The sequence below is a fragment of the Argopecten irradians genome, chromosome 7 (genome assembly GCF_041381155.1).
Source record: "Argopecten irradians isolate NY chromosome 7, Ai_NY, whole genome shotgun sequence".
Classification (NCBI taxonomy): domain Eukaryota; kingdom Metazoa; phylum Mollusca; class Bivalvia; order Pectinida; family Pectinidae; genus Argopecten; species Argopecten irradians.
Window position 1 is genome coordinate 35,780,894 of NC_091140.1, and position 27,923 is coordinate 35,808,816.

A 27,923-nucleotide genomic window follows, 5' to 3' on the forward strand; every position below is an offset into this window, starting at 1 on the left:
TGAGCTACCTTTGCTGCATAGTTTGATCTGACAACTTTATGTCATGCTTGCCATGCAGCTACAACTAGCAGATCATCCTCAATATTCCAGGGGTTACTATCTCTGTTGTTATATATATACAGCTAGGAGATATATTTTAGTGGATGTACTCTAGTAGTTTACTATTTGTCTCTAACATTTTAAGGAAGATATTATTAAGAATGACAAGCAGTTATAAATGTTGAAAATAAATCTAAGGTAAAAGTTTAGTTTGAACCCTAATACAGTCCTAATCATTCTGCGTTCTTATGATTTATTCAAGATGATAAAATCTTAACATATTTTATGTTTGGAGACAAAGAACTTGGTTTATAATATGTTTTGATAATTTATAAATATACATGTACTTAATTTTTACTTTTTGGATTATTGATATTTTTGTAATATCAGTTTGGTATCTGTGTTCTTTTTGTCACACTGTTTAACTCTGTCACCCCTGAAATTTCATAATGAACCAGTCTAGTCTTTGATTTCGAAGAGGCTACAGTTGTCTATGGGTGAATGAGTTACATGTAACAGGAAGTTAATGGGAACAACCGTATTTGTATTTAATACTCATATAATATTTAATATGAAGAGATTGATATCTGCTTTAACCCCCGAGACTTTTAATGCTCTTTTAATTACAAGTATGTACAGTTTTAATTCTGTATGTTATTTATTTCTTTAAAGCTATATGTTTTATTTTGTTACAATTTCTCTTATGTGAAAAGAAATATATATTTAGTTTTAATTATACCTAGTTCTGACGTGATGCTCCGCTTTATACATTTTAGCTATTCTTTGACATTCATGGTATACATAACTGTGTTAAAGAAAATCTGTCTTGATTTTAAACTCTATACATTTGTATACCATAATTTTTCAAATTGACTTGACATGGCTAGATATATACTTACGTATGTTCTAATACAGTTTTATTTAGGAAATGGTATTCCGTCTTTGCATATTACAGAGTTACCTGCCTTGCAGGTAGGTAACCATTGTGACATCATTATTTTGTGGGTGAAAGTCACGTCATTTTTCTGAAAAAATGATGTTACGCTCGGAAACCACATGACGTCACAATCAATACCTACTCGCAAAGGCAGATAACTCTGTAATATGCAAATATAGAATTCAACTAACTGCTTTATTTTCCTGATATTACAGTAACTTTACACATTTTTGAATTCACATAATTTCGAAAGAGAGCTCAAACATGGTTTTCATGAGATATTCGCAAGAGAGCTGAAATGTGAATTCAAATGCTTCATGAATATAAAACATTTATAAATACAAAATACAAATAATTTTAACAGCTCTTGACTGTGGATTGGTTAACAGGGAGCAAACCAAAGCAAATGATTCTATATGATACTCTTCCTATTGGCTCGATCCTCGTAGAGTAAGTTTACAAAATATTGCAAACATTAAGATATAATTTGAATCAAATTACTTGTTTGTTTATTAAGATGTCTTATCTTTATGTGATACTAACAGTTACTTACTACTGTTAGATTTTGTGAAGTACAATTTACAGAGTTATTGCCCTTTGTTAAATTGGAATATTTTGCTTCTGTTATAAAATGAAACTGAGGAAAAGGGTACAAAATGAGATTATAAAAACAATATACTAGTAATAAATGTTTTCATTTGTTTTTATGTCATAATATTTTTATTTACATTTTTTAAATAAATGTTTTCATTTGTTTTTATGTCATAATATTTTTATTTACATTTTTTAAACTTTTGTGTTAGAATTTTTTCTTCTTTTTCATTATTTTTATTTTGTTTGATTTTATCGTAGCCTTTATACAGCTACATGTACTGCATTTCACAGCTAAGCACTGTTTTTTTTTTTGATAGCATATAACACCACATATTTCATAGTCAAATGATGTGTTTTACTTTATTTCATATTTTTGTAGTTTTTGTATCAATTTGATAAATGTTTTTAAAAACGATTGATCAATGAAGTATGACAAACAGCTCTGGTGTTCTCGAATCTTGTACCTGTATACATTTGTAGTTGGGATCACGAATATTAATTTTACGAAATAGATAGATTTCTTAAGTACTAAAGTATTTGACTTAATAAGTGGCCCAAAGTGTTTTAAAATTGAGGTGTTGCCTTTTTGGGCAAAATTTATTCCTTTCACAAAATTCTTTCAGAAAGTGAATAAGCTGCAAATCAATTTACAAAAGAAATAAAATGAAGAAACTATATGCCGTTCATATTAATTTTCAGAGTGTTTTAAATAAAGAAATTCAATTAACAGTAATTATAAATAAACAGTAATTTCATAACGCTTGTCGTTTTTTATAAATGCCGCTCGGTAAGTTTTCACTGCGCCAGATTGAATGTGGGGAATCTTTTTTTTTTTATGGTTTTTAAGGCTCCGAGGTAGTCAATTAACATTAGATGGTGTTTAGATGCTTTAAAACGAACTTTGATTGTAAATTTATGAATGCTTTAGACCCACATGAGTTGTGGTGTACATGTGCTAAAGTCATAATACAGTATAGATATATGTGATGTGCCACCTTTAAGCTTGTTGTAATTGCGAGCACTATATAGACTTGCCGCCTCTGAATGACTTGTAACATTATATCTGTATGTTACATGATTAAGTGTTATTGTTGTGTTGCAAAATTAAAAAAAAAATACATACCGGTATAGAGTAAATTTTGTTTTGTGTTTTGCTTTTGTCATTAAAAATGCTGAAAAGTTATACCAGGTAGATTACTATTTCACAGTTTTGTTGACATACACTGCAATAAAAATTCTACTGTTTTCTTAATTATCAGATCTTGCTTCCTATAACTATTTCTTTAATTGTACTACCAATTTTAATTATAATAGATACTGATGGGTCATACCATGTATGATCAATCATAATATAAATCTACATATTTTACAAAAAGTGAATCCTGATCTTGAATCTGAGATGACACATAAAGTACATATATCAAGGAGTTATAAGTAAATGAAGATTGACATCTGATCATTCCTTTCGAGCAATAAATGCTGATTATTTTCGAGGGGATAATATTTCCATGGTTTTAAGGGACATTGTTTTATGGTCAAGAAAATTTGATATGTGAAAATTATTCAGAAATGGATGAATGTATAAACTGCCTATAGCTATACAATTGTGACTTTTAACATATTTCTCTTGGTGAATTAGTGGACTGCTCTAGGTCGGTCATTGATGAAGTTGTAAGGCAATTTGAACATTTCTACTACTTTTTTCTTCTCCTGTTTTCTGAGCTTTCTCTTCTGGAATCTGGATTATAAAGTCGGTCTTAGAATTAAACAATTGAAGTTTCACCTTAATGTGTTGAAGAACAGGGAAAATACACATTCCTGTCGAGTACCAGGACCCTGTAGTGCCGTATCGTCGACCAGGAATCGATCCCGTCTACCCAAAATGGCCGGCTCGGAAATGATATTGCTTAAGGCTTAACTCTCTACCGATTTTCTGAAGCAAAGATGAATGATCTGTCAGCTGGAGTACTTTAGAGACCGTATTTCCACACTATTTCGTTACAAGGATTCTTGTTCCCCTATAAACTTGAGAAAACCGGCCGCTCCTTTTACACTACTCCCCCTGTTTTTCCTTGAAGATTTAGTCTGTAAATCTAATACACGAGACTCTTTAACCACTCTATCCATGGGTTATTTAGTTGGGCGCCAAATGTTTCAAGATACAGGGATAAGACTACTTTCCATGTCGAGGCACCCGACCAGGGAATCGTGATTCTTTCGAACCCGGGTAATCCGGCGTGAAACAAATCTAAGGCTATCTACCGACTTTTGAGCCAACGCCAAAAGAAGGCATGCTCAAAGCGTCAAAAAGATGCGAGTGGACAGAGACCGTAGTGATAACACTATGTACAATGTCACACAGACCCGCTCCTTTTACAAATGAGGTACAGATCAGTCAAACGTTTATCCTAGTCGCCTTGACAAAGAGAATTAATTCTTTGGAGCTCGATGGTCCATTTTACATCACAGCTCATTTGGGTCACTAAAAGCCAATTTGGGTCTTGGTAAGCAAATACTTGACATCAAACTTATTCTGAAACTAGGCGAGCATTCGCAGAAAGTACTTCGCTGTTCTCCTACTACTCTTTTTCTTCTCCTGTTTTCTGAGCTTTCTCTTGTGGAATCTTGATTATAAAGTCGGTCTTAGAATTAAACAATTGAAGTTTCGTTTTAATGAGGTACATATGTCAAACGATTATCAGAGTGACAAAGAGAAGAATTCTTTGGAGCGTGGTCATAAATTTACATATAGGTCATTTGGGTCCTAAAAATGTGGTCTTATCAAGCAAGTGGTCTTTATACAGAGGTTGTCGCTAAGGCAGGTAAAGTATAATATTGATAAAATACATGTAAAGTTATGAAAAGGAAAAATATTTGATATTTTGAAACAAATTACCTTTATTTATTTTTCGCGTTGTTATCCTCATGTATTTTTAAATTTCGCGCCACACAACCATTTTTGCTATATCTATTTATAGAAAACGAAAGTAGAGAGAGTTACTACATTTGTATCTAAGGTTGAAACATTTACATCAATACTTGCGGATACTGCTATCTGTATTATTATTGATGTCATTGTAAGACAAATATTAGGTTTAAAATCGACAGAACACAAACTATTAAGCTTACTTTTGTTTGTTGTAAGCGCCCTTGTTGTAACGTTATAGTTAATCACCTCTAACCAAGCACTTCCGGGTCATGAATGTTTTCATTCAATGTCGGTTAGCAGGGTAAGTTATGTAGGTTAGGAATGATTTGAAGTATTTGTCGCTTAATTTAGGTTATGACGTTCTGTGAAATTAAATCAAAGGTATATACTTAAACTATTGAAGCAGGTTTTAAAATGCAATTTTGATCAGTACGTGAATAAACACTTAACAAATATTGTGTACCCCCTCCCTACGCCTTCACAGAATCACACCGACGTCTTTTATTGGGGTCAAACATATATAATGACACAGCGTAATTATAATCATCAAGTTGAGTTTCTAGAACGGTCAATATATAGGTATATACATGTATGTATATAAATGCTGGAAACATACATCCTGAGACTGCAGTGTGGAATTGAAATCATTTGCAACAGCTTTAGATTTATCGAGAACTGGACCCAAGACGAACATTGTGAATTTGTATTCCAGGTGAGTAAATCTGCAGAGACCACGGTTTGTAACGCATTAGCCAGTTAACTTACCACATCTGTATCTTACTATATCTGTAATGATACATGTTTCTCTTTTTCCAGGCAATTATGATTAAAATGACGGTTAGGTACATTTTGAATCTTTCATGCATTGTAGACATTTAAAGGCCCATTACCTTTCCGGAGCAAAATATAAAGGTTTCTTAAAAAAAAATAATGACATCAGAAAATGCATACTGATGACCTAAAATAAGGTTACGACACCAAACATATGCAAGATTTCCTGCGTAATATATAAAAACAGTGGAGAGTCAATTCGGTGTTTTGCCGTCTGGCGCAGTGATAGTCAACTACCGCGCGGTATTTAGGACGACGGCGGGAAACATAGATGACCCGCGTTATGAAAAAACCCATTTTATTCATTTTAATCAAATCATTCACAAGATGATGATAAATGTAGTATTAACGGTAAGTTAATAATTTATAAGACTCCACAAAATTAACGATCTTGTTTTACATTCCCATTTTGAAAATTAAAACCCATTTCGGAAAGGTAGTGGGCCTTTAATTGTTATGCAGATTTTGATTTTTGTTTTGTTTTGAAAATTAGGTTTCAACTGAACTGAATGCTGGGTGGCCTCCTGTGGATAGGAACTAGACACTCGGCTTTCCTTGTCTTGACAGCTGTCTTTACAACACTTCGGACGACCCACGGTGATGTAAATGTATCAGCTAAGAGTCGTGACTTGACAAGTTGGTATAAAAGCTTTGGATTGACTCAAACAGACCTGTATTGTCCAGTTATCCCGACCAAAATGACGGCTAAGACAGTGGTGAAGACTGTCTTGAGTGTTGAACAAGATGAAGGAGTTGGTGCTCGTGTACGTAGAAGTGTTGGACGTAGAGAGGTAAGTCTTATAACATATTTTTTATGGTTTAGTAAATTTCTTCACGCTCCTGTATATCCGTATCTCAAGTTCCCTGTGTGGTCTTTAACTTTTGGGGGCTACTATGGCCATTGCAAATGGTTAAGATGTCCCAATATATTACCACAAGACCTCCACCTCTCATCCGATCACTTACGATCTTTTAAACCCATGGCTGGATTATCTCAGACTCATAGTAAAACCTGAGGCAACAGAACAGTACAGGTAATTCAGTCATTTGATGTACATCAAAAGAGCCGTATAATGGTACACTGTGGTTGACTGTGTGGCTTTGGTGTTAGGTGTCACTCTCTCTGTAGTCTTCAAAGGAAGTCTTTGCAAGCCTGTGATTGGTCAAATGTTTTCCGCTGAGCTAGCTGCCTCAAATTTTATTGAGATAGTCCAGGCGTGTAGATATCGCAAGTGATCGGAACCCCTGGAGTATCGAGGATGTTCACCTCTTGGTCGTGAGCTCAAATCCTATGTGAGTCGTGCCAGGTACTCTCAAACTCCTATGTGAGTCGTGCCAGGTACTCTGACTTTCCTCCACCATCTAAACCTTGCATGTCCTTAAATGACCCTGGCTATTGAAAGGACATTTAACATCTTGAATTTTGTATTTAAATTTGTATTTTGATTCTTTAAAAAGAAAGCTCCTTCACTAAATACTTGTATATTTGAAACATTTATCTAAATCCTTATCGATGAAATAAGGCTTCAAATATTCTGTTTCAAATGTATTATTATTATAAAGTGTAATATTACAATGTATGTCTTTCTTTCCAGATCTTTGCAATTACAAACTAGGGGGAGATAATCCAGTATGGGGATTACAAGATCCCAAAACAATGTGGATAAAGCACAATTTACCATCAATTAGTCCCACCTCCTGGTGATTATGATGTCATGAAACTCACGTCGAAATGATAACGTCATAATCACTGGATGGTGGGACTTAATTGACTGTAAATTGTACTTTATCCACATTGATCAATTGTACTTTATCCACATTGATTTGGGATCTCGAAAGTACAGGTTCTGGTGGTCAGAATGATTAACCCATTGTACTTTGTTTACATAACAAATTAATTGTTTACAGTTGCAGAACCTTGACCCCTTTCTCATGCTTGATGAATTTAAAGGTCAACAGCCTGGTGGGTTCCCAGATCATCCACACAGAGGATTTGAAACGGTGAGACATCAATTTTATTTTACGAATTTTATTTTATTTTTATGTGAGTTTAATCTGATAGACCAAAGTATTTGCTATTCATATTTTTATGTAGTGATGTGAATCCGTTTCATGTTCATAAACGATAATTGGAATGTCAAAATCAATAGATTATCGATTAAAATCTGTTTTCAAATTCTGGAAATAATTGCTATATTTATTTGAATTCAGAACGTACACTATTCCGAGATTATTGCCATGTACATTGTATAAATATGTTTATAAACTGGTGAAAAATAATTACAAATGTCACTTGAATCATGAAGAAATAGTATGGTAAGAGAGCATGTCCACTGCGACCGACTAATGTGTCATGATGGATACTGTATTTTATGGGAACAATGGTCTATAGGGCAATAAAAATGAGCTAAATGATCATTTTGAATTATGATAAACTTTAAAAAAATTAATTATTTTTGTCACACAAATCTAAAGATTTAGGACCACACTAAAAAAATTCTGATCTTACATGGTTTTGACAATATCTTAATGGATGATCGGTATTTGAAACTATTTACTTTTTTATATCAACTAATTTTTCAATTTTTCTAATAGTTTCACACATCACATGCTTCAATAATGGTTACCATGGAAACATGATGAAGGAAAAAATATGGTTGTCATGATCTGAAATAAGGGGTAATTAATTAGTTAAAAGGGGCTCAACAGTTCTAGTTTCTCATGGAATATATTTAGTAATGTTACAGGTAACCTACATCCTGAAGGGTGCGATGAGACATGAGGACTTCTGCGGCCATGATGGTATTATAAAAACGAAGGCGACCTACAGGTGAAGATTAATGCCCCTTTTCCAAATTTCCTTTTTTAAAAATGCACCACCGCCCACAGAGCAAATATAAAACTTGGGGTTAAAACGATACCCATCATGATACCCTTCATTTGAACAATAACTGATGTTTAATCATGTAAATATGTGTCTAATTAACACCAAATGCATATTAAAATAATTTATTTTGCTTTTGTAAAATAAGTAAAAATTTTGCAACTGAAGAAAATTCTAATTCATCTGCTCTGTTTCTGATAGAAAAAAACACACCATTTGTCGGTGGTAGTAGCATCTTTAACCATTCACCCTACTAGGGCAAGGTCTATGTTCATCTTGGCTTTCCTGGAATGTTATATAATCAGCAGCCTTGGCTAGCCAAGATGCTATTTGATTTATGTGCCTACATGTACCCATTAATGCTGGTTTTGGAATGCATGAGTGTTGCGATCCTGTCCTACACATGCTTGATGTATGCGATCCACAATTTGGGTTGTTTTTCAAATGCCAATGTAGATGAAGTTATATTGATGGCCGATGTCTCAACATATATACTACCTCCTGTCCTCTGTCTGTGGGTCACGTGTGAGAGACCTTTGTGGTTACTGAAGGTCGGTGGTTTTTCTCTATGTATTCTGACTTTCCACCAACTTGACAATAGACAAGTTTTAGATGATCTTCAGACGGACTTTGTTTTCACATCCATTGATATTTTTAAAAATGGTGTCATCGTTTGACCTCATTATGCTTCTAAATTTGAGCGGATATTGAAATGTATGTGTATGATGTACTCATTTTATTTTGAGGCCAAATTTGAAATACTTTGGTATATTTGCCTATTTTAACAAAAGTCAATTTTGGTTGGAATTTCAGTGGATGACCGCTGGTCGAGGGATCGTCCATTGTGAGATGCCCTGGGGTGATGGAGTGACCCATGGTCTCCAGCTGTGGGTCAACCTATCCTCTAAAAATAAAATGATCAAGCCAGCCTACCAGGAACTTCTGGACAAGGATATCCCAAGGACCACCAAGAATGGGGTCACAGTCAAGGTCATTGCTGGAGAAGCTTTCGGTATAAAGGTATCAAATTTGTTATACAGTTAAACCTCACTGGAGGCCATTGAATGTGGCGCATTAGACAGGGTGACTTAATATACAGGGTGACTTAATATACAGGGTGACTTAATATACAGGGTGACTTAATATACAGGGTGACTTAATATACAGGGTGACTTAATATACAGGGTGACTTAATATACAGGGTGACTTAATATACAGGGTGACTTAATATACAGGGTGACTTAATATACAGGGTGACTTAATATACAGGGTGACTTAATATACAGGGTGACTTAATATACAGGGTGACTTAATATACAGGGTGACTTAATATACAGGGTGACTTAATATACAGGGTGACTTAATATACAGGGTGACTTAATATACAGGGTGACTTAATATACAGGGTGACTTAATATACAGGGTGACTTAATATACAGGGTGACTTAATATACAGGGTGACATAATATACAGGGTGACTTAATATACAGGGTGACTTAATATACAGGGTGACCCCGAGGCAGGTTTGACTACATCTATATCTTGATCTATGGAATCAGTTCTTACATTGTAGGATGTGACAGTGAATTCTCTCAATTCAGCAAGGTTTCGTATCCTCTTGATCTGTCTCTCAAAGTAAAAAATGAGTTTATTTTGAGAACGATAGGCAGAGTCATGTAGATTTTATATAACTAATTGGTTAATTAGGCTAAATCTATTAATTCTATAAACAGCTAAACAGCTAAGGATGGCCTCCCCTGTTTGCAATATATATTGTGTATGTACCTGTAAATGTATATATTTTTGGCATCTTCGTTAGCCTATAGGCTTCTGATTACATTACACTACACAAGGTTCGTAGAGATTAATGTATTTAATCTGAAGTCTTGGTTATCAAAGATGTGTTTTGGGAGACTGCAGTATATATGTATCGTGGGTCCTTATATTGGAACACCTGCCTATTTTATAGTGCTTTCTTACTGAAGCTTATTTCTTGAGTAAATAAGTAGATGAAATCCTCACGTTTATATCACAATTTAGTTATACGTCCCATCTTTAACTTCATTAAGTCTGACTTATTATTTCTTGTGTCGAAAAACTAAAATGTAAGGTATCTTTTAGTATTTCATTTTGCTTCTTTTTAATAGTCACCAGTGTATACACGTACCCCTACAATGTACTTGGATTTCAAAATGGAGACCGGCTCTACACTAGTCCATCCAATACCCAAGGGATTCACATCATTCCTTTATACCTTAAGTGGGAAAGGACATTTTGGTGAGTGGATTCATAGAACATTTTCTACAACTATGTAACTTCAACTATGTGAAAGTTATTTATGCATGATTTGCTTGTAGAAGTAGGCAAAAATGTACAAATGTTTAGCAATGAGAAGCAGTATTCTGTCACGTGATATGCAAATTAAGTAATGTCACACATTGTTGCTGGTAATGTAGCCAATGGGAAGGCAGTATTCTGTCACATGATATGTTAATCAAGTGATGTCGCATGTTGTAGCTGGTAGCATAGCCAATGAGAAGGCAGTATTCTGTCACATGATATACTAATTAAGTGATATGTCACATGTTGAAAGTGGTAGTGTAGCCAATGAGAAGGCAGTAATCTGTCACATGATGTACTAAATGATGTCACATGTTGAAAGTGGTAGTGTAGCCAATGAGAAGGCAGTAATCTGTCACATGATGTACTAAATGATGTCACATGTTGTAGGTGGTAGCATAGCCAATGAGAAGGCAGTAATCTGTCACATGATGTACTAAATGATGTCACATGTTGTAGTAGTCCGCTAAACCTGCCTATATTATTAGGCTTTTTTTATTTTTTTTTTTTTTTTTTTTGCCTAATATATAGTCAGCTCGCGGTACCTCTTAAAAATGTGAAATCGTAGGCCAGATTTGGCCTACGCTACGTCAGTGGCATATTTCTAATATATCGTCCATGCAATGCCGGGAAAACGTACACATACCTTTATATTAGGATCTTATGTACTCCTTTGCCCCCATGTTACATCCCATTTATGAAATTAAACAACTGTGTACAATGAAATACTTCCGAGACCCTTCTATTTCACACATTTGTAATGGCCGCCGTATACACATTTAGTAGAGCAAACGGCAGCCAATCAACTTCGCTTCCGGTTTTATTTTTAAAAAACCACGTGTAGTTGAAAGATAAACAAAATGCTAGCCAGTTAGAGTTTTTAAAGTAAAATCATGGTCGACATACACGACATGTTGTCAAATATTCAAATTGAACACGACTATTGCTAGTACCGCATCACTTTCGCGATATTCACGTTGCATATACATGTAGCATATACACGGTAGAATTTTGTTTATCTTTCAACTACACGTGGTTTTTTTAAAAATAAAACCGGAAGCGAAGTTGATTGGCTGCCGTTTGCTCTACTAAATGTGTATACGGCGGCCATTACAAATGTGTGAAATAGAAGGGTCTCGGAAGTATTTCATTGTACACAGTTGTTTAATTTCATAAATGGGATGTAACATGGGGGCAAAGGAGTACATAAGATCCTAATATAAAGGTATGTGTACGTTTTCCCGGCATTGCATGGACGATATATTAGAAATATGCCGCTGACGTAGCGTAGGCCAAATCTGGCCTACGATTTCACATTTTTAAGAGGTACCGCGAGCTGACTATATATTAGGCAAAAAAAAAAAAAAAAAAAAAATTAAAAAAAGCCTAATAATATAGGCAGGTTTAGCGGACTAAGGTTGAAAGTGGTAGTGTAGCCAATGAGAAGGCAGTAATCTGTCACATGATGTACTAAATGATGTCACATGTTGTAGGTGGTAGTGTAGCCAATGAGAAGGCAGTAATCTGTCACATGATGTACTAAATGATGTCACATGTTGTAGGTGGTAGTGTAGCCAATGAGAAGGCAGTAATCTGTCACATGATGTCTAAATGATGTCACAGTTGTAGGTGGTAGTGTAGCAATGAGTCACAGTATCTGTCACATGATGTACTAAATGATGTCACATGTTGTAGGTGGTAGCGGTCAGCAGAAAGAGGTAGATGCCCATCACACAGCTGTACTAAGTAAGGAAGGAGATCAACTCGAAGTACAAAACAAGGTGTGTATTTGATCTGGGGATATTTTTGAGTCTGTTTCTAAATGTTTTGTGTTTTAAATTGTTTATATTTGGTATATTTTCATTGTTCTTTATTTATTATCAGAAATGATCATATTATTTGCTTTGAGAATATTTAGGTTTAGGTGGGGGGAGTGCGGATATTGCCTTTGGCTCGATCAGTCTGTCTATGTGTCTGAGATGCTTTTTCAGGCTTTAAATCAGTCTGTCCATGTGTCCAAGATGATTTTCAGGCTGTAACTCCTAGACCCTTCAACTTAGGCCCATGAAACACTCTGTACATATCAGGCTTATGTGTCATTGAAGAGATAAGAAAATGTAGCGGTCAGACCGAGCTTTTGAACCTGTAACATCAACACTAGCCAGAAACTCTACAATCTGATCAGTTTGGTCACCCTGGATTATCCCAATACAATCCTCCTATATACATATGATTTACTATGTCAAATCTCTAAGTTAAATCTTTGTGATGTTTCAGGGAAATGAAATGCTCCACTTTGTTCTGGTTGGAGGAGAACCTTTAAATGAGCCCATTGTCCAACACGGTAAGATGTTTGAATGTTCATTGAAACTACAAAGTTAAACATAATTGGTAATGTTGTGCAGCTGCCTTGATACTCCAGGGGTTACTATCACTAACATCATATCCACCCCTGGACTATCTCATAGCAAAACTGGTGGCAGCAGAAGACACAGATAATTTGATCTTTTGATGTACATCAAAGGAATTGTATAATGGTACACTGTGGTTTACTGTGTTGCTTTGAAGTTGGGTGTCACTCTCTCTGTAATCTTTAAAGGAAGTATATGCAGGCCTGTGATTGGTCAGTTTTTTTCTCCTGAACTGATTCCAGAGATAGCCCAGGGGTGGATATAACGTCAGTGATACTAACCCTTGGAGCATTGAGGATGTGTTGTATGGTTACTCAAGAGTTCTTTTTTACGTTGTTACAAAATTGTAGAACTTCTGGTTCAAAAATTATTTGTATTTTAAATCAACCCATTCTAATTTATCAGAGTTACTTCCCCTTGTTTATCTGTGTCAGTATTACGTAGTATAGTTAAGGGAAGTAACTGATAAATGAAAATGGGGAATTTTAGGCTTTCTGTACAGTATGTCTGGCTGTGTTACATTTAAATTTTGTTCAGTCAGTGAGGTTTTAGTCATTTAGTAGGTTATAGAAAAACTCTAGAGAATTGGTAAGCTAAGGTTAAAATTAATTGTGGATTTTGAAGACATTTCTAGCCATCTCTCGATATACAATAATGAGGATTTTGGCCTTTTTGTAGGTCCGTTTGTGATGAATTCTGCCCAAGAGATACAACAGGCGATGAGAGATTTCTCTCAGGGTAAAAATGGATTTGATGGGGCCCGAACGTGGCAATCAAAATATGTGCAGAACCGTCGAGGAGGCCGTTAGTAGGTCACCTAGCCTTAGAAAACATAGAGATACTGAAATATGGTAATTATACAATCTTTGTTAGGATTTGTTTATCTTAATTTGAACCAGAAGTTCAGACAATAATTTTGTATATTTTGAGCATTATACGTGTTAGTGGATAAAGAAAAATATGGAAAGGATTTTTTTTTCGTTACGATAAGTAAGTTTTGTTATAAAAAGAAATTATTTTGACTTTCAAAAACTATTTCTATTCTACAAGAAGGTTAATTAAGAAAGACTTCTATTTCATATTTTTAATATACTGAATTTCAGAACACCTTCAATAAAATAAACCTTGATTTTGCAGGTCCATTTGTCATGAACACAGAAGAGGAAATTCTCCAAACTTTAAATGATTACCGCCAGGAGAAGAATGGGTTTGAAAATGCCATGTCTTGGAATTCATTTGTTGTCAGGGACGATCCAGTTCCAGTATGACAGGGGAGGTAACTCCCACTGTAAGTGGGGTAGGATTTCATCAGGTCAACTCGATTTGTCTTCTACTTCTAGAATATAACTTTTGATCACTCAATTTGTAGCTATTTTGCTTCTGAAGGAAAAGGTTTCTCTTCTTAGAAGAGTGCAAATCAAGTTGACCTGCATAGACAAGTGAGAAATATATATATATTTTTTGTCTTTCAGTTATTTATATTAACATATCCATTTCAATGTTTTGATGAAATTAATGTTATCATAAAACAATTTTTGCCTTCACATTGCTGTGTTGCTGTACCAGCATATTCCTTTGGTTGTTTTTAATGTTTTTGCTCTTCTTTATTTAATTAATTATATGTTTTTGACTAACTTTTTTTTAAACAAACAGGGTTAATCTGGGTAATATTTTTCTCTGTATGTATCATGACTGTTGATAATTATCACAATGGTGACTATAACGTAAGAATTTTTTTTGTAACGTTTTGATATTTTGTTTATCTAAATCTCTGGTTATACTCAGCAGACTTTGTTTTCTCTCAGGAGAATTTTAAATGATATTGTTTTTAATTTGTGAATGATTCTGTATTTTGAGACAGATTTTGTATACCACAGGCAACTCTACAAATAGCTAATATTATTTTCACATGAATTAAGGCTTTATCTTACATTGTAAGTTTTTGAGTTATCTCCCATTCATGTCTTATGAATTCTCTGGTTCTCAAATGTATGTTCCCTGATGTTAGCACTGTTGTAGACAACTTAAAATAATATAGTGATAATGTAAGAAGAGTTTGTCTGTAAAACATTGCTGTATTTCCTTTGTAAATCTGGATGCTAAGATAAATTATGATATTGAATATAAGTTTTTAGATGAGACAGATGAAGTTTTTCTCGTGAGATTGTCTACTTTTTTCTTCTGAAGTGATCATGCAACGTTAAATATTTATTATATGTAAAGAAAGGATTTACGAGCTAGGTGACAGTAATATTTCTATATCGAGTTTTTAGCCCACCATCATCAGATGCATCTTGGCAGGACCTATGGTCAATTGCACACAGGAGCAGTCAACCATTCAGGGTCTGCGACGATGCATTAGATGATGGGATATTCAAATCACCAATCACACAGTGCCATAAAGAGCATGTTTTATATGACCTCAGACATCGAGATGAACCTGACACTCAATCCTGCTATTTATATTGCCTCAGTTTTGTTATTCTGTGAGTTTTGACGGTTTTATGTGTATCTTGCCCTTGCATATTAGATGCAATTTATACGTTCATGTAAATGAAATGTTTTGTTAGAAGAAATGGCAAATCAAGTGTATGTATATAGTTATCGACTAATTGATGTCAGTATTTTATGTTTTAAGTACAATTTGGTTATACACTTAAACATGGTTTGAACAAATCTCTGGGAACTTTGTTATGATAATATGTTATAGGCATTGCAAATGTCTTACTAGTAAAGGGATATAGAGAACATGGATTAGTAATGAAAAGTACTAAGTTATAATTAATATAATACTGATTGTTTTAAATCTGTTTTTGTTTTCAATAATACCAAATCAAATAAATAAATCTGTATAATGATGGTTTGTTTCTATATACATGTACCTGTATTGGACATATATTTTTTATTTACTAATAAAGATGATACATTGTCATGTTGTTATTGTTTTGTTTATCTTAATCAATAAAATCATCTTCGTATTTTGATTGATATTGCTGACTTTTGGACAGAAAAAAAATTCTAGGTTTAAAATTGCAGAACCACTCTTGATACTGCAGGGGTTACTATCACTGGCGTTATATTCGACCTTGGACTATCTCATAGTAAAACGGCCGGCAGCTCTGGAGAAAAAAACCCTGACCATTCACAGGCCTGCAGATACTTTCTTTTAAGATTTAAGAGAAAGTGAAGCCCAAATTTAAAGTAACACAGTCAACCACAGTGTAACGTTATACAATTCCTTTGGTGTACATCAAAGGATCAAATTACCTAGTGTATTCTGTTGCCTCAAGTTTTATGATGAAATTGTCCAGAGGTAGATATAACGGCAGTGATAATAATCCCTGGGTATTCACTGATAACATTGAGGTATAATTGAAATGAGTTAGAAGTCCTACAAAAATAAAAGTTTGATTTGTCATGGCCACAGAATCCAAGCTGTATTCAGTGTGATATAAGGGAGACTTTTACAGGAGAATGTTAATTATTTCCAGCAGACGACAATGACATATTTTACCTTGCGTTTTTCAACTTTCTACAGCTAAATCTATGTTATGTATTTTATAATGAAGTTGTTTTTGTTTTCTCATGTCTGTTTAATACTGGTACATTAGGCTAGGCAATGAATATTTTTTTCTCCATTAAAGGTTGGATAAAAATGTTAACAAAGGTTTGTCAACTGAAATTGAAATAGTTTTTCTCCGGGTACTCTGGCTAAATCCTCCACATCATTAAATGACCTGTGAATAGGACGTCAAACATACAAATAGGCTGAAACTCATTTCTCAAGAACACAACAAAGAAGAGGAGTGATATTATATTTTTTGTTTTATTTTCTTCTTTACATTTTAAATAGAAAATTTATGGTGTTTGAAGACAGTTTTTGATAAGTTGTTTACAAGTACAAGATGACTGACATATTTAAACACAAGACAACTATTGCTCAAACACACGCACACACAAGGACTCGTGTCCGACCTTCAGAACGCCATTGCATATATATATAATATACCTATATAACCTTACATACAATCAATGTAGTAACTGTATATAGTAAAACCTGCCTCTAGTGACCACTTCTGTATTCTGACCACTTTGCTTTGAACACAATTTTTTGACCATTTGGTGTTTCTAACAGACATGTTTGAATACAATTCTTTCGTTTCCAGCAAGCGAAGATGTGAAACAGTTCACATGTATCTGAAGTTCTAGTCCTAATTATCAAGGTACGATTTTACAGAATTATATTTTATGGCGATAAACTACAGAATCAGTCACATTTATAACTGAATAATATTCACTGTAAGTTGTATGCATACTGTCCAGTTGACTACTTTCACAGCACCACATATGCTGGACATACAGACTTCACAAAAAAATAATAAAGAAAACATTTTTGCTTTCATTTTGAAAATAAACATTAAATTACAACTATTTTGATATTTCTCACTATATTGCATCAAATGATTTAGATTTTAGCAAAATCTCAAACAATTCTTTTCATCATAATAATAATTTGCCTGTTCTATCCATTATCAACATTTAAATAACTTTTCAAAATCAATTAAAAATCCTACAGAAATAGACAGCTTACATCCATCACAAAAATAGCACACAAAGTAAGAAAAAAAAAGCTTTCAACATTTTTTACTCTCTACCAAAAGATTACACAAACACCATCAGAATACATTATGATCTGTAGTTACAAAAGCTTGCTGAAAAATGATCTGCCTAACCATAGGCTTTATCATTAAATTATGGCACCAATCATAATTCAAATCAATATTTACTAGAACTGTCAGAATAATAATTCTTTAAAGTTAAGAAGTTTACATCACTTCAAACTATGATAATATACATTATGTATCACACATCTACAAGATTTGTCATTCTGTGGGAGTTATCTCCCTTCTTGAAAATTATCTCCCTTTACCTCAATTATTTTTTCCCTTCTCAAAATTAAATAAAAATATAGCCACTATAATGATTACCATCCACAACACTTATAGAGGTATAGTATGTTATTTTACCCTTCACTAATCAGCTTTGTTATAAGATGTACGACGTACGATCAGAAACCGTGTGTACGATATACTGTCTGATAGTTACGTTATACTTTTGGTGCTATATACGTCGTACAACATTTACGCTATGAATACTGATACATGTTATGTTTATTTATCAACCTGCTACCTCTTATTATTATGCTTAGATACTTGAATCTTTTTTTCTACTTTCAAATTTTAAATTTTATATATATGAAATTTTATATTAAAATTTACATATCAAGATTTATATACATATAATATTCAAAATTTATATCATTTTTTAAAGTATTAATCTTCAAGATAGATTTCCAAATAAAATTTACAAACATACACCCTTATTTGAGCAAAAAGACTTTTCTTGCTATTTAGATACAAATTGACCAAGTATGTATGAAAATGACAAGAGATAGCAGGAGAGTCAACCTCACAAATTCTGTTGCTTATCTTTAAATTCACAAACCAATGAACTGCATATCAAACGAAACATATTGCATACTTAAAAGAACCATATATTTTCTCATCATAAATCTTTCTTCAATGAACACAATTTATCAAAACATTGTGATCTAGAGAGCGACAACATTTTAAAATATTCTCTCTGTAAATCAGATAAAAAATAAATTAAAACAGAAAATTAAAGAAAAACATTTTAAAACATAGAACAGCACTACATGATTATAATATTATACTATTGTTACATTTCAGTGACTCCGATACCATTCCATACTAATAATGTCATGCTTCATTGATTTTTCTTCGGAAAAGTTCATTTATCGGTAGATCTAACCATCTAACAGAAATTCTTGACTTCTTCACATTATAAGGATTTCTAAGTAGATTTTTGAATCTGTTAAATTTATCTATCGAATAAACTTTTGTTGTAAACAATTTTAGCCCAAAAAAAGTACATCTATATAAATCTTGCAAAATAGTAGATGAAAATACAACATTTTCAAAGTTTCTTTCATCAAGTAAAATTTGCGAGAAGAATAGTAACACAAAAATAAAAAAATGTATAAATTTCCATATTTAATAGTCAACCAAAGGTCTTTTGAGGACAATGAAAAATTGAAATGAAAAAAAACTTTGGGTTGTATGACATCATAACTTGAGGATGCTAACATCATTAACAGATTTTACTTTTGATAATGGCGTTTCCTGAAGTTAACAGATTCTTGCAAAAAAAATTGTCCACATACGTATCATGATTAAGCTTAAACAGATAAACTTAGCTCACACAGCCAAAAAACTGAAAACTTGTACAACCATTCTTTCACATACCCGACTGTCGATACGATACACATGTTATACATACACGGTACCACAGCATAGTATTGCTATGGAAACGGATCTGTCATAATTATCTACACCAATTTCATGATATCATATTTTTGGGACTAGTTTCATATTCAGCAAAATACTTAAGAATTGGCCGACCTATATACAGCCTATATATGAACACCTATAATGTATTTATGACTGAACTGAAAACTTAAAAAACAAACTTTTCACATCCGTGCAATTGCTGGTTTTCGCTAGGTTATGATCACAAATATGCTCTTTTCAAAACATATATGCGAGTCTAACCCATGGTAACAATAAGGAAATTAATGTATAAAATTTCACAATTTTTGTTTGTACATTATTCATCAAGAACTATCAAAGTTTGTGATCCAACCTATATAAAAGTTGTGAAATTAAAACATTTTGGAAACGAGCAAATGCACAGCGTGTTTTTTGGCACAATGAAAATGAGATATTTATCATAATGCAGGCTAACTTCAGAGTATAACTATTTATATGAGTGATATGTCACAGTGTCCATTCAAAAGATAAATGACCCATAAATGACCAATGAGTGACCAGTGAATGACTGTGTCATGGATGAGAATATATTGCGATTTTGAATCAATTTCATTGATGCCATTGATACCATAATATAATATGATAATATTGTCAATTTCAGGAAGTAATTGACCCACTTTACTGTGTCCCAAATTTTTCCAATATTGTAGTAACTTGAAATGAACGAATGAAATCTAATATTGCAAATTGTATTACACAACTTATATTTTGATTGTTGAGATTCTTATAAAGAAATTCTGATGAAAAATGCAGGATTTCAAGAAGTCAATTCCACTTGAATCCAATATTTTCAAATTTAATGTTTAATATAATGTTGTGCTTTAAAAATATGTTTAAATTTTATAAAAGCGATCGATCTTTAAAAATTCTCTATTTTTCATTTTGAAATAAATCATAAAATCATTTCAGGAAAAGGAAATATAAAATTTAAAGATAAATAATGCTGTTTGATTAAAACAAAAGGGAAAAAATCACATAGAGTAAATCAATATAATCGAAATATTGCAACATTTTTACTTCGCAAATTTGGCATACTTTTTCACGAGACAAATGTGCAAAACATGTGAACTTTCTCGTGATATAGATGTATGAACTACGCAGTTTGATATTTTAATAAAACACATTACAATGGCATAAAATATGGAGCCAATGAAAAAGCTGTCGAGATGAATGATGAATGGTAGGTTTAAACGAAAAAAAAAAAAAAAAAAAAAAAAAAAACCATGGAGGAGTATACTGGAATGACATCGTCACGCTAGAAGTAATTATTCATTTTGTTTGATCAACATTTAAGTTTAGTATGGTACATTATTTACACAAATTTTAACGTTACAGCGGTACCCCTGTTCCACAGGGTCCCGATCACAGGACATATTATACTTGGTCTATATTTCAGTTCAACATAAACATTTTGATTCTCGTATGACTAGTATGGCAACGCTTTTACCATCACATGTGGTGATCTTGACCTTTAAGGGTCATTACTTTGACATTTGTTGGCCTTGACCTAAGAGATCATCCTGTCATCAGTGAACCTTGACCTTTGCGGGGCCAGTGTCCTGATATCTTGATGCCCTTGACCTTTGAGAAGTCCTGTGGCCTTGAACCACTTGGTGGTCATAACTTGATTTTATGTAGCCTTGACCTTTCGAAGGTCATCACATTGATACAAATGGCCTTGACCTCTGGGAATGAAGTCAACAACCATTTTAAAATCTCCCGACGTGTTTTACATACAACTAGGCCAAAATCTCAGCAGTAATTAGCACATAATTCCATCATTTTATAGAATTTGATACACTTTCTCAGTTTGCTGTGTACAGTAATGGTATTGCCTTGACCGCTACGCATTGACCAGACAATAATTAGTTTATTTTTAGCACTGCCATTTCATATTGTCTGAAGCGTCTCACAAACTCCAAATGAAACTCACATGTGTTCGTCTTTGTTTGTCGTCACAAAGACCACTAACAAGCGTTAAAAGACTATCTATCAGAGCTTTTTTAAAAATCACAATTTGTTTTAGATAATCTTCCTTGGACACGTATTACAACACTGAGCAACAGCACACCTTAGCACTAGCACATCTTCACCATGCCTTGTGCAGCACAGAAAAGCACCAAACTAAACAAGATGATTTCGGGATCCTCGCTTAATATAGTGCCATGAACACATCAATACACGGGAAAACATTTGATTTTCTTTCTCAGAAAAAAAAATTAAAATTAGTCTTGTTTATTAATGTAAGTACAATTTGAGTGATGAGCTAAAATGAAGTCAGTTTGGTGGTGTGCTACCTACTGCTCTTTGTAAATCTGATGTTATTACAATCGTCCGAGAGTTCAGGGAAATATTCAGGGCTCCGTATATAATGCCCCTCGTAACCGTCGGCATAGCCGCTGGTCAGTATTTGCTGTCTTTCCAGATCTGACCACCGGTATTGAGTGGTCAATCCGTTTTGTAATACCCACTTCTCCCGCTCCCATGCATGTAACACAGCACGCTCTTTGGCATGTCCCAGAATTCTCTGACGCTCCCGTTCGAAAGTCGTCCCATACCGAATATTTATCACAGAGTCTATTCCATGGATACGAATGTCCACCTCGGCGTGTGGACTCAATCTGAACCGTTCACTGTGCTGTATCCGGTTCACAGTTATATTTATGGAGTTCTCGTACTGCACGAACGTGCTGTGTATGTCAAGTGAACGTAGATCCTCCTCTGCTTTCGAGGCGTCAGTCTTTATAAAATAGTGAATGTCTTTACCATGTATGCTATAACGAAGGTCTATCACCTCCGAACCATTCACCAAAACCTCAGCCAGACGTTTGGCCCACTTTGGCGTATTCTGCGCCATGTGAATCACAGCTTTGCCCTTCACAAATGACAAGGTCACCTTGGATCCCAACATGAAGGGTTTAGGGGTCGGCTGAAGGTCAAAGTGACCCAGTAAAGGTGAGACTTTAGATTTAGGAACGGTTGTCATGGTAAGCAGACTGTCCATGTCCCTAAGGAATGTACACTCAAATGCTGACGACATGGGCAGCAGACGGCGACTTAAGTCGTGCGATTCTGGACGAATTTCTCCTGTGTAGGATATGTCGGGTGCGAGACTCCTTAAGTCGTAACCCAGCATCAACAACCAGTCAGTAATGGCTACAAGGAGAGAGAGAAATGAATTAATAATTAGGACTTATAATTTGAAAAAAATACAATCCCATAAATTAGCATTTATTAAATAATACATTTATTTTTTTAGATTTAATTGCTTCAGGAAACATCCAGTTTTAACATAATCTACTTTAATTGCAATATATATTTTTGACCATTGACCTTCAAAATCCCAAATCTCATAATTCCCATAAGTCTGGATATAGTGAATACCACATCACGTAATATCGCATCATAAGTAAGCAGTAGATAGCCTTTCGGAAGATTACTTCTGATTGTACAGTTAACTACGCAACATCTATCTTGGCTGCCCATATCGTCTGTTTGTTTTCATATGTAAATGATTTTGCCGGAAGTCATGACTCATGCCCCCAGTACAGTGAACTCTCGGAAAGTAACCTGTGACTTACAACTTAAACGCACATGAGATCATGAAATCAATTTTACGTTACACTTTATTGAAAGTAGAGTATTGTAGAAAAAAATGAATGAAGGGAGATTTTAGCCTCAAATTATTTTTTTGACATAACTTATCTCTCTCTTTTTCTGGAAGTCATGACTGAATTAATCTTTAAACTGAACTAATTTAGTAATCAGTATTAATCTATACTCTAATGAAAAAATAAATCTACACCTACACGACTCTATATACTGTGCTAAAAGCCTTACCGAGCATAGGGAACTTTTTACTGCGGGTATGGATGTTTATTGGATAGTGGTACTGGTAGTTGTTAGTGATCATCGGAGACGACGGAATCTTATTCAGGTCTCGAAGTAGACTGGAATAATCTGGAGAGATCCAATGTCCATTTTCCGTGTCATATATTCGTTTTCCGAACAGAACAAGCTGTGTCATTGGATTGTACAATCCACCCTGGAAACCGAAACAGACGTCAAAGTTTGGATTTGTGTCTGTCTCAAGTTGTCCGAGTGGGTCATACCGACGTTGTTTGACAATGAGGCCGTGAGAGTTGAGAACAGCAAGTGGGGTTCCCATGGGATCGGTTGCTATGTAGTAGAGGGAGTTTTGACGCTCCAGAGCCAGTAACTGCCCCTTAGAGTCGTAGAAATATTGAGTCAGGTCTCCAGAACTCTGGTTGAATGTGTGTGTCACTCGATGTGGCTGAGTCACGTCGCCGTAATAAAACTGGTTCACATTACCACTGCCATCTTCCTCAATCACAAGTCTACCTTGAGCGTCGTAGAAGTAAAAGTAACGATACTCTCCCGTCTTGAACACGGATATCAACTGACCGTTTGAATTGAACCCGACATGTTGATCATGTCTCTGTACCATAAAACCATCTTTATCAAATCGGAAACGTTTTGATCCAGACTTCGAGATACGGTCCCCGATATCGTATTCCAGGTTTCTGGTTCGGCTATACTCTGTGATTTTATTGATATTTCCATTGTTATCGTAACCATACCTCCATGTTGGCTGGCCGTTTAGTAGAATGTCAATCACATTGCCATTTATATCATAAACATACTGCATATTCCTTGTTGTTGACGTCCCGATCTGGCAATTCCAATGATGAATACGATTTTCAAGATCGTAACCAATCTGTAGCGAGAAGTGTTCTTGTTCTCCGAATCTATAAATAACACTAGATAGTCGGCCGTAGCTGTCATATTCACGGTTAAATGTCATGTTATTTCCGGATATCTTTTCAATGTCAAAAAGAGGCCAGTTGATGGAAAGGGTTTTGAGGGTTCGTAATTTTCCAGTTTCTTCATCATATGACATATCAGAATTGCTGGTCAAATTTTCACGGAAATATCCGTTGATTGTTTTCAATCTAAAGTTTTTATCATAGGTGTAAGAAAATTTCACTCCGAGCAGACGACGATCTCTTGCAAATTCTACGGTGTAATCCTTGACCAGGGATGCAGTGTAGGAGTAGCTCTCACGGCAATCATATGGTCCGCTAAGAACCTCTGATGCTGAAACTTTGTTCACTTGAGGATCATACTCCATGTTAATTTCCGTCTCATCGAACATAACTTTACTCAGCTGTGAGAAATCGTTGTAGCGATATATAATACGTCGCCTCTCGCTGGGGTAGATGATCTGAAGTAGTTTTCCGTTTCCGTCATACTCCTCAGTGTAAGGGTAGGTCAGTTCAGGAACTTTATACAAGAATCGTTGTATCCCTGCAGACATGACACGGGTAAAGAAGTGCTCCCCGAGCCCTGGAGTGCGGACGCGTACCAAATATCCCTGGGAGTCGTACTGCATCATGTACTGCAAACCATTTGGCAAGATAATATCTGTCGGCTGGAAATGAAAAAAATACTGGGTTTTAAATTCATATAAAACAAAATTATTCATATTCTAGTTATCTATCCATCCTATATTGAAAAAATTGTGCACAGGAAGTAGAAAGAAGAAATTTTTGAGAGTTCTCAAAATCAATTATGTTATAAAACTTTGAGCGAACTTTCCAAGTAAGGACCAGAAATTCACTTATGAGGGAGAATAATGTTTCAATATCATTGCAAGAACATTTGACTGTGAAAATTTCCATTCCACTTAATTTTGGGACATATAAGGTTTTAATGAAGACAGATCATTGAAGACATAAATCAAATACTTATCTTGGAAAGAATTCAGTTTTACCAACTAGTTATACATTCAGAGTATCTATAATTTAAGAGAAGTTGGGTTAGAGGTTGGGGATAAAGGGAGGAAGAGAAAAAGAAAACCTTTTTACCATGTGACAAAAACTAGTGGTGAAAACCTATTTGTCACATAATTTCCACTTTAAATATCAAGGTTATTATGCCTTAATGCCCTGCACAGTCAAGGCAATTGAAACATCAATATTATTCAACAATACACAGCTATGCACATGCAGGGCATTCAAAAGGCATAGGTTCATGTAAGGTTTTTATATTGTTGCCGCGCTACGTACCACTTTTCCGACACGGTAACTAAATCTGTACTGAGCCCCTCCGCTGGATGAGGATTTCTCACGTAGAAGTCCATCCTCATCGTAGATCAGATCTTCTCGTATCTCTCCGTACTGCCAGTGAGTTATCCGCCCTTCTTTACTGTATGTAATATTCATACCATGATGACGATTGTTAGGGCGTATATGTGTAGGTTGTCCAGAACCGTCGTACAAAATCGACATGATTTTGAGGAGATTTTTACCCATGATATTCTCTGTGTGGGTTTCACGATCGTACTCTACCGTCAGCAAGTTTTCACCGTTGATCTAAAATTAAATGGAATTCACAGAAACATGCAATATGGTTACTTACAATTTAATGAAATCTGAAATTTAAAAGTGAAAGCCAAACAAAATAGCTGGTTTAATTGCCAATAGCACATTCTTCCCAAACAAGAACTTAAAGCAAAGACATTCGTACAATTTAAAATATGTGGGATAATTTCTATTTCTATCATAGTTTGAATAAAGAATAATAATACAATCAAAGTACAACTTTTGATATTAATTTTTTATGTGTTAATTTGGTAATAATAATTGATATGTAAGTAGAATTAAAAAAGAAAAAAAAAGTTATGTGATTATTGATGTCGAAAAGTCAAATTGAGCATGCAGTTTTTACTGACAAGCAGGAGTTTGTTTGCGACTTTTCACTGATACTGTACAATTAGGCAAAGGGAAATAACTGCCTCTACAGATGTATAAGCGTATATTGATGGGAAGAAAAGCGCTAAGTTCTCCTATCATGCTAATAGTATTATGATAAATGCATCAACGTCTTCGACAAAGGAAAAAATAATAATTCATTAATCATATTTTTTTTTACTGTTACAAAAAATTTAAAATATAAAATCATTAAGGGTACAAGTACACTAAAGTGTAATATTAATCAATAAAATTTTAAGAAAAATTATTAAACATGCGATCATATGAAAATATTCTACAAAAAGAATTAATTTAATGAAATTGTCAAATCTGACTAAAAATTGAACTGACAAATTAACAGAAGATTGATTAAGAAAAAAAGAAAGAAAACGTTTCCATGCCAACCGTCAGTTCACATCACGCAAATGTTGTCAAGGGGAAGTTACTCTAGATGCCCAGCTGCAGTGCTATATACGTTAGAATTTGTCAAATTTATTTCTTATCTTTGTATATATAAAATGTTACCAAACGGAATTATTAATGCCGTACCAAAATTTAATTTTTTGTTAGCGGAAAATTTGCAATACATATGTATAAAGATATATTTTTTTTTGGAAGAAAATGATAATTGTTCTTAATGTATGAAAATTTCAATAGATGGCAAATTAAATTTTCATTAGGGAGAAAATGCTTAAAAAAATTGACAAAACGGTAGATTATATATTCAAGACGGCACAGTAGCAGACTACTTTTCTAGAATATGCAAGAACTGACGCGCAAGATATTGTTACATATACACTACATGAATAAAGATAAGAGTTGATGATATATATGTATAGGGGGCGGGGCTTAGCTATCAGCCAAAGATGATTGACAGGCACTGCAGGCTTTAGGGGCGGAGACATGTAGTATCATTATTGAGGGCACTGTGGACATACCAGAAGGGCTTTTCCTTTGTATGATCCTTCATCTCCATGCGAGTCATGCATTCTGGCATGCCTTGAGGAGAAAGGAGCTCCTACCCTCATTCGATGCCCGATCCGTTCAACCACCTTACTTTGCCGAGTACGACCCTTACGCCGCAGATAGTAGCGCCACTCAAGCTTATGAACGAGTTTATTAGGTGCAATGACTTTTCGTTTGAAATGCATCCTGTATTCATTAGCCAAGATCGGATGCCCGCCCGATTCTATGGAAATGGAGAGGTTGCTAGGGAATACAACAACGACAGCGCCATCTGGTAGATAGGTGACCTTGGTCTCAGCGTTTCCTGAAGAATCAAATCAAAACAGGTATTAGTTTCGAAATCATTTTAAGATATATTTAGTATCAGTATTGAAAACTCACCTAACCCTATATGTCTATCAAACCCTACTAAGTATGGCTACTCAGGCAAACTCAAACTTCAAACAGGGTATTGGTCAACTAAACACATGTAAAAAAAACTAAGCTTTAAAAAAGCAACTGAAACTAAGCTTCATGAAGACAAAAGAAAAACTGAGGAAAGGATAGAGAGACAAAATCACACAAATAAGCGGATAGAGAAAGCATCAAACTAAAAGAACATACAATACATAGATTTCATGATTTCAAGGTTATATATATCGAACAAAATAGAATTTCTTGTACAACATTCAAGTCTGCCATTTTATTAACAGGTTAGCTTGCAAATAATACGACTCTGAATATTTAAATGAAACTGATCTCTTCAGGTGTAAGAAATACTGATAAAAGCAAATAATTAAATAAATAAACGCAAATAACAGTTATTACAA

General features: G+C 34.3%; 2 protein-coding genes across 14 annotated transcripts in view; one reads left to right on the forward strand and one right to left on the reverse strand.

The window, feature by feature from the left end:
* The first annotated feature begins 4,806 nt into the window (after positions 1 to 4,806).
* LOC138328276 (pirin-like) lies at positions 4,807 to 15,894 on the forward strand. Its single transcript, XM_069275016.1, is given in 10 exon segments — positions 4,807 to 5,211; positions 5,824 to 6,121; positions 7,239 to 7,331; positions 8,078 to 8,140; positions 8,143 to 8,160; positions 9,028 to 9,234; positions 10,362 to 10,491; positions 12,250 to 12,335; positions 12,832 to 12,898; positions 14,103 to 15,894. Coding segments are annotated over 9 exon segments (1,077 nt in total). The 5' UTR covers positions 4,807 to 5,211; positions 5,824 to 5,839; the 3' UTR covers positions 14,234 to 15,894.
* An 878-nt stretch (positions 15,895 to 16,772) lies between these two features.
* The window catches only part of LOC138328275 (teneurin-m-like), a 188,292-nt gene continuing 177,141 nt past the window's right edge, over positions 16,773 to 27,923 (reverse strand). For 12 of the 13 annotated variants that reach the window (XM_069275014.1, XM_069275010.1, XM_069275007.1 and 9 more), the window contains 4 exons: positions 27,087 to 27,418; positions 25,465 to 25,770; positions 23,216 to 24,827; positions 16,773 to 22,531 (listed from right to left, as the gene is read on the reverse strand). In XM_069275014.1, coding sequence (XP_069131115.1) covers positions 21,669 to 22,531; positions 23,216 to 24,827; positions 25,465 to 25,770; positions 27,087 to 27,418 — 3,113 coding nt within the window. In that variant the 3' untranslated portion in view covers positions 16,773 to 21,668. The remainder of the gene's footprint in view (positions 22,532 to 23,215; positions 24,828 to 25,464; positions 25,771 to 27,086; positions 27,419 to 27,923) is intronic. The other variant, XM_069275008.1, reaches the window with a different exon arrangement.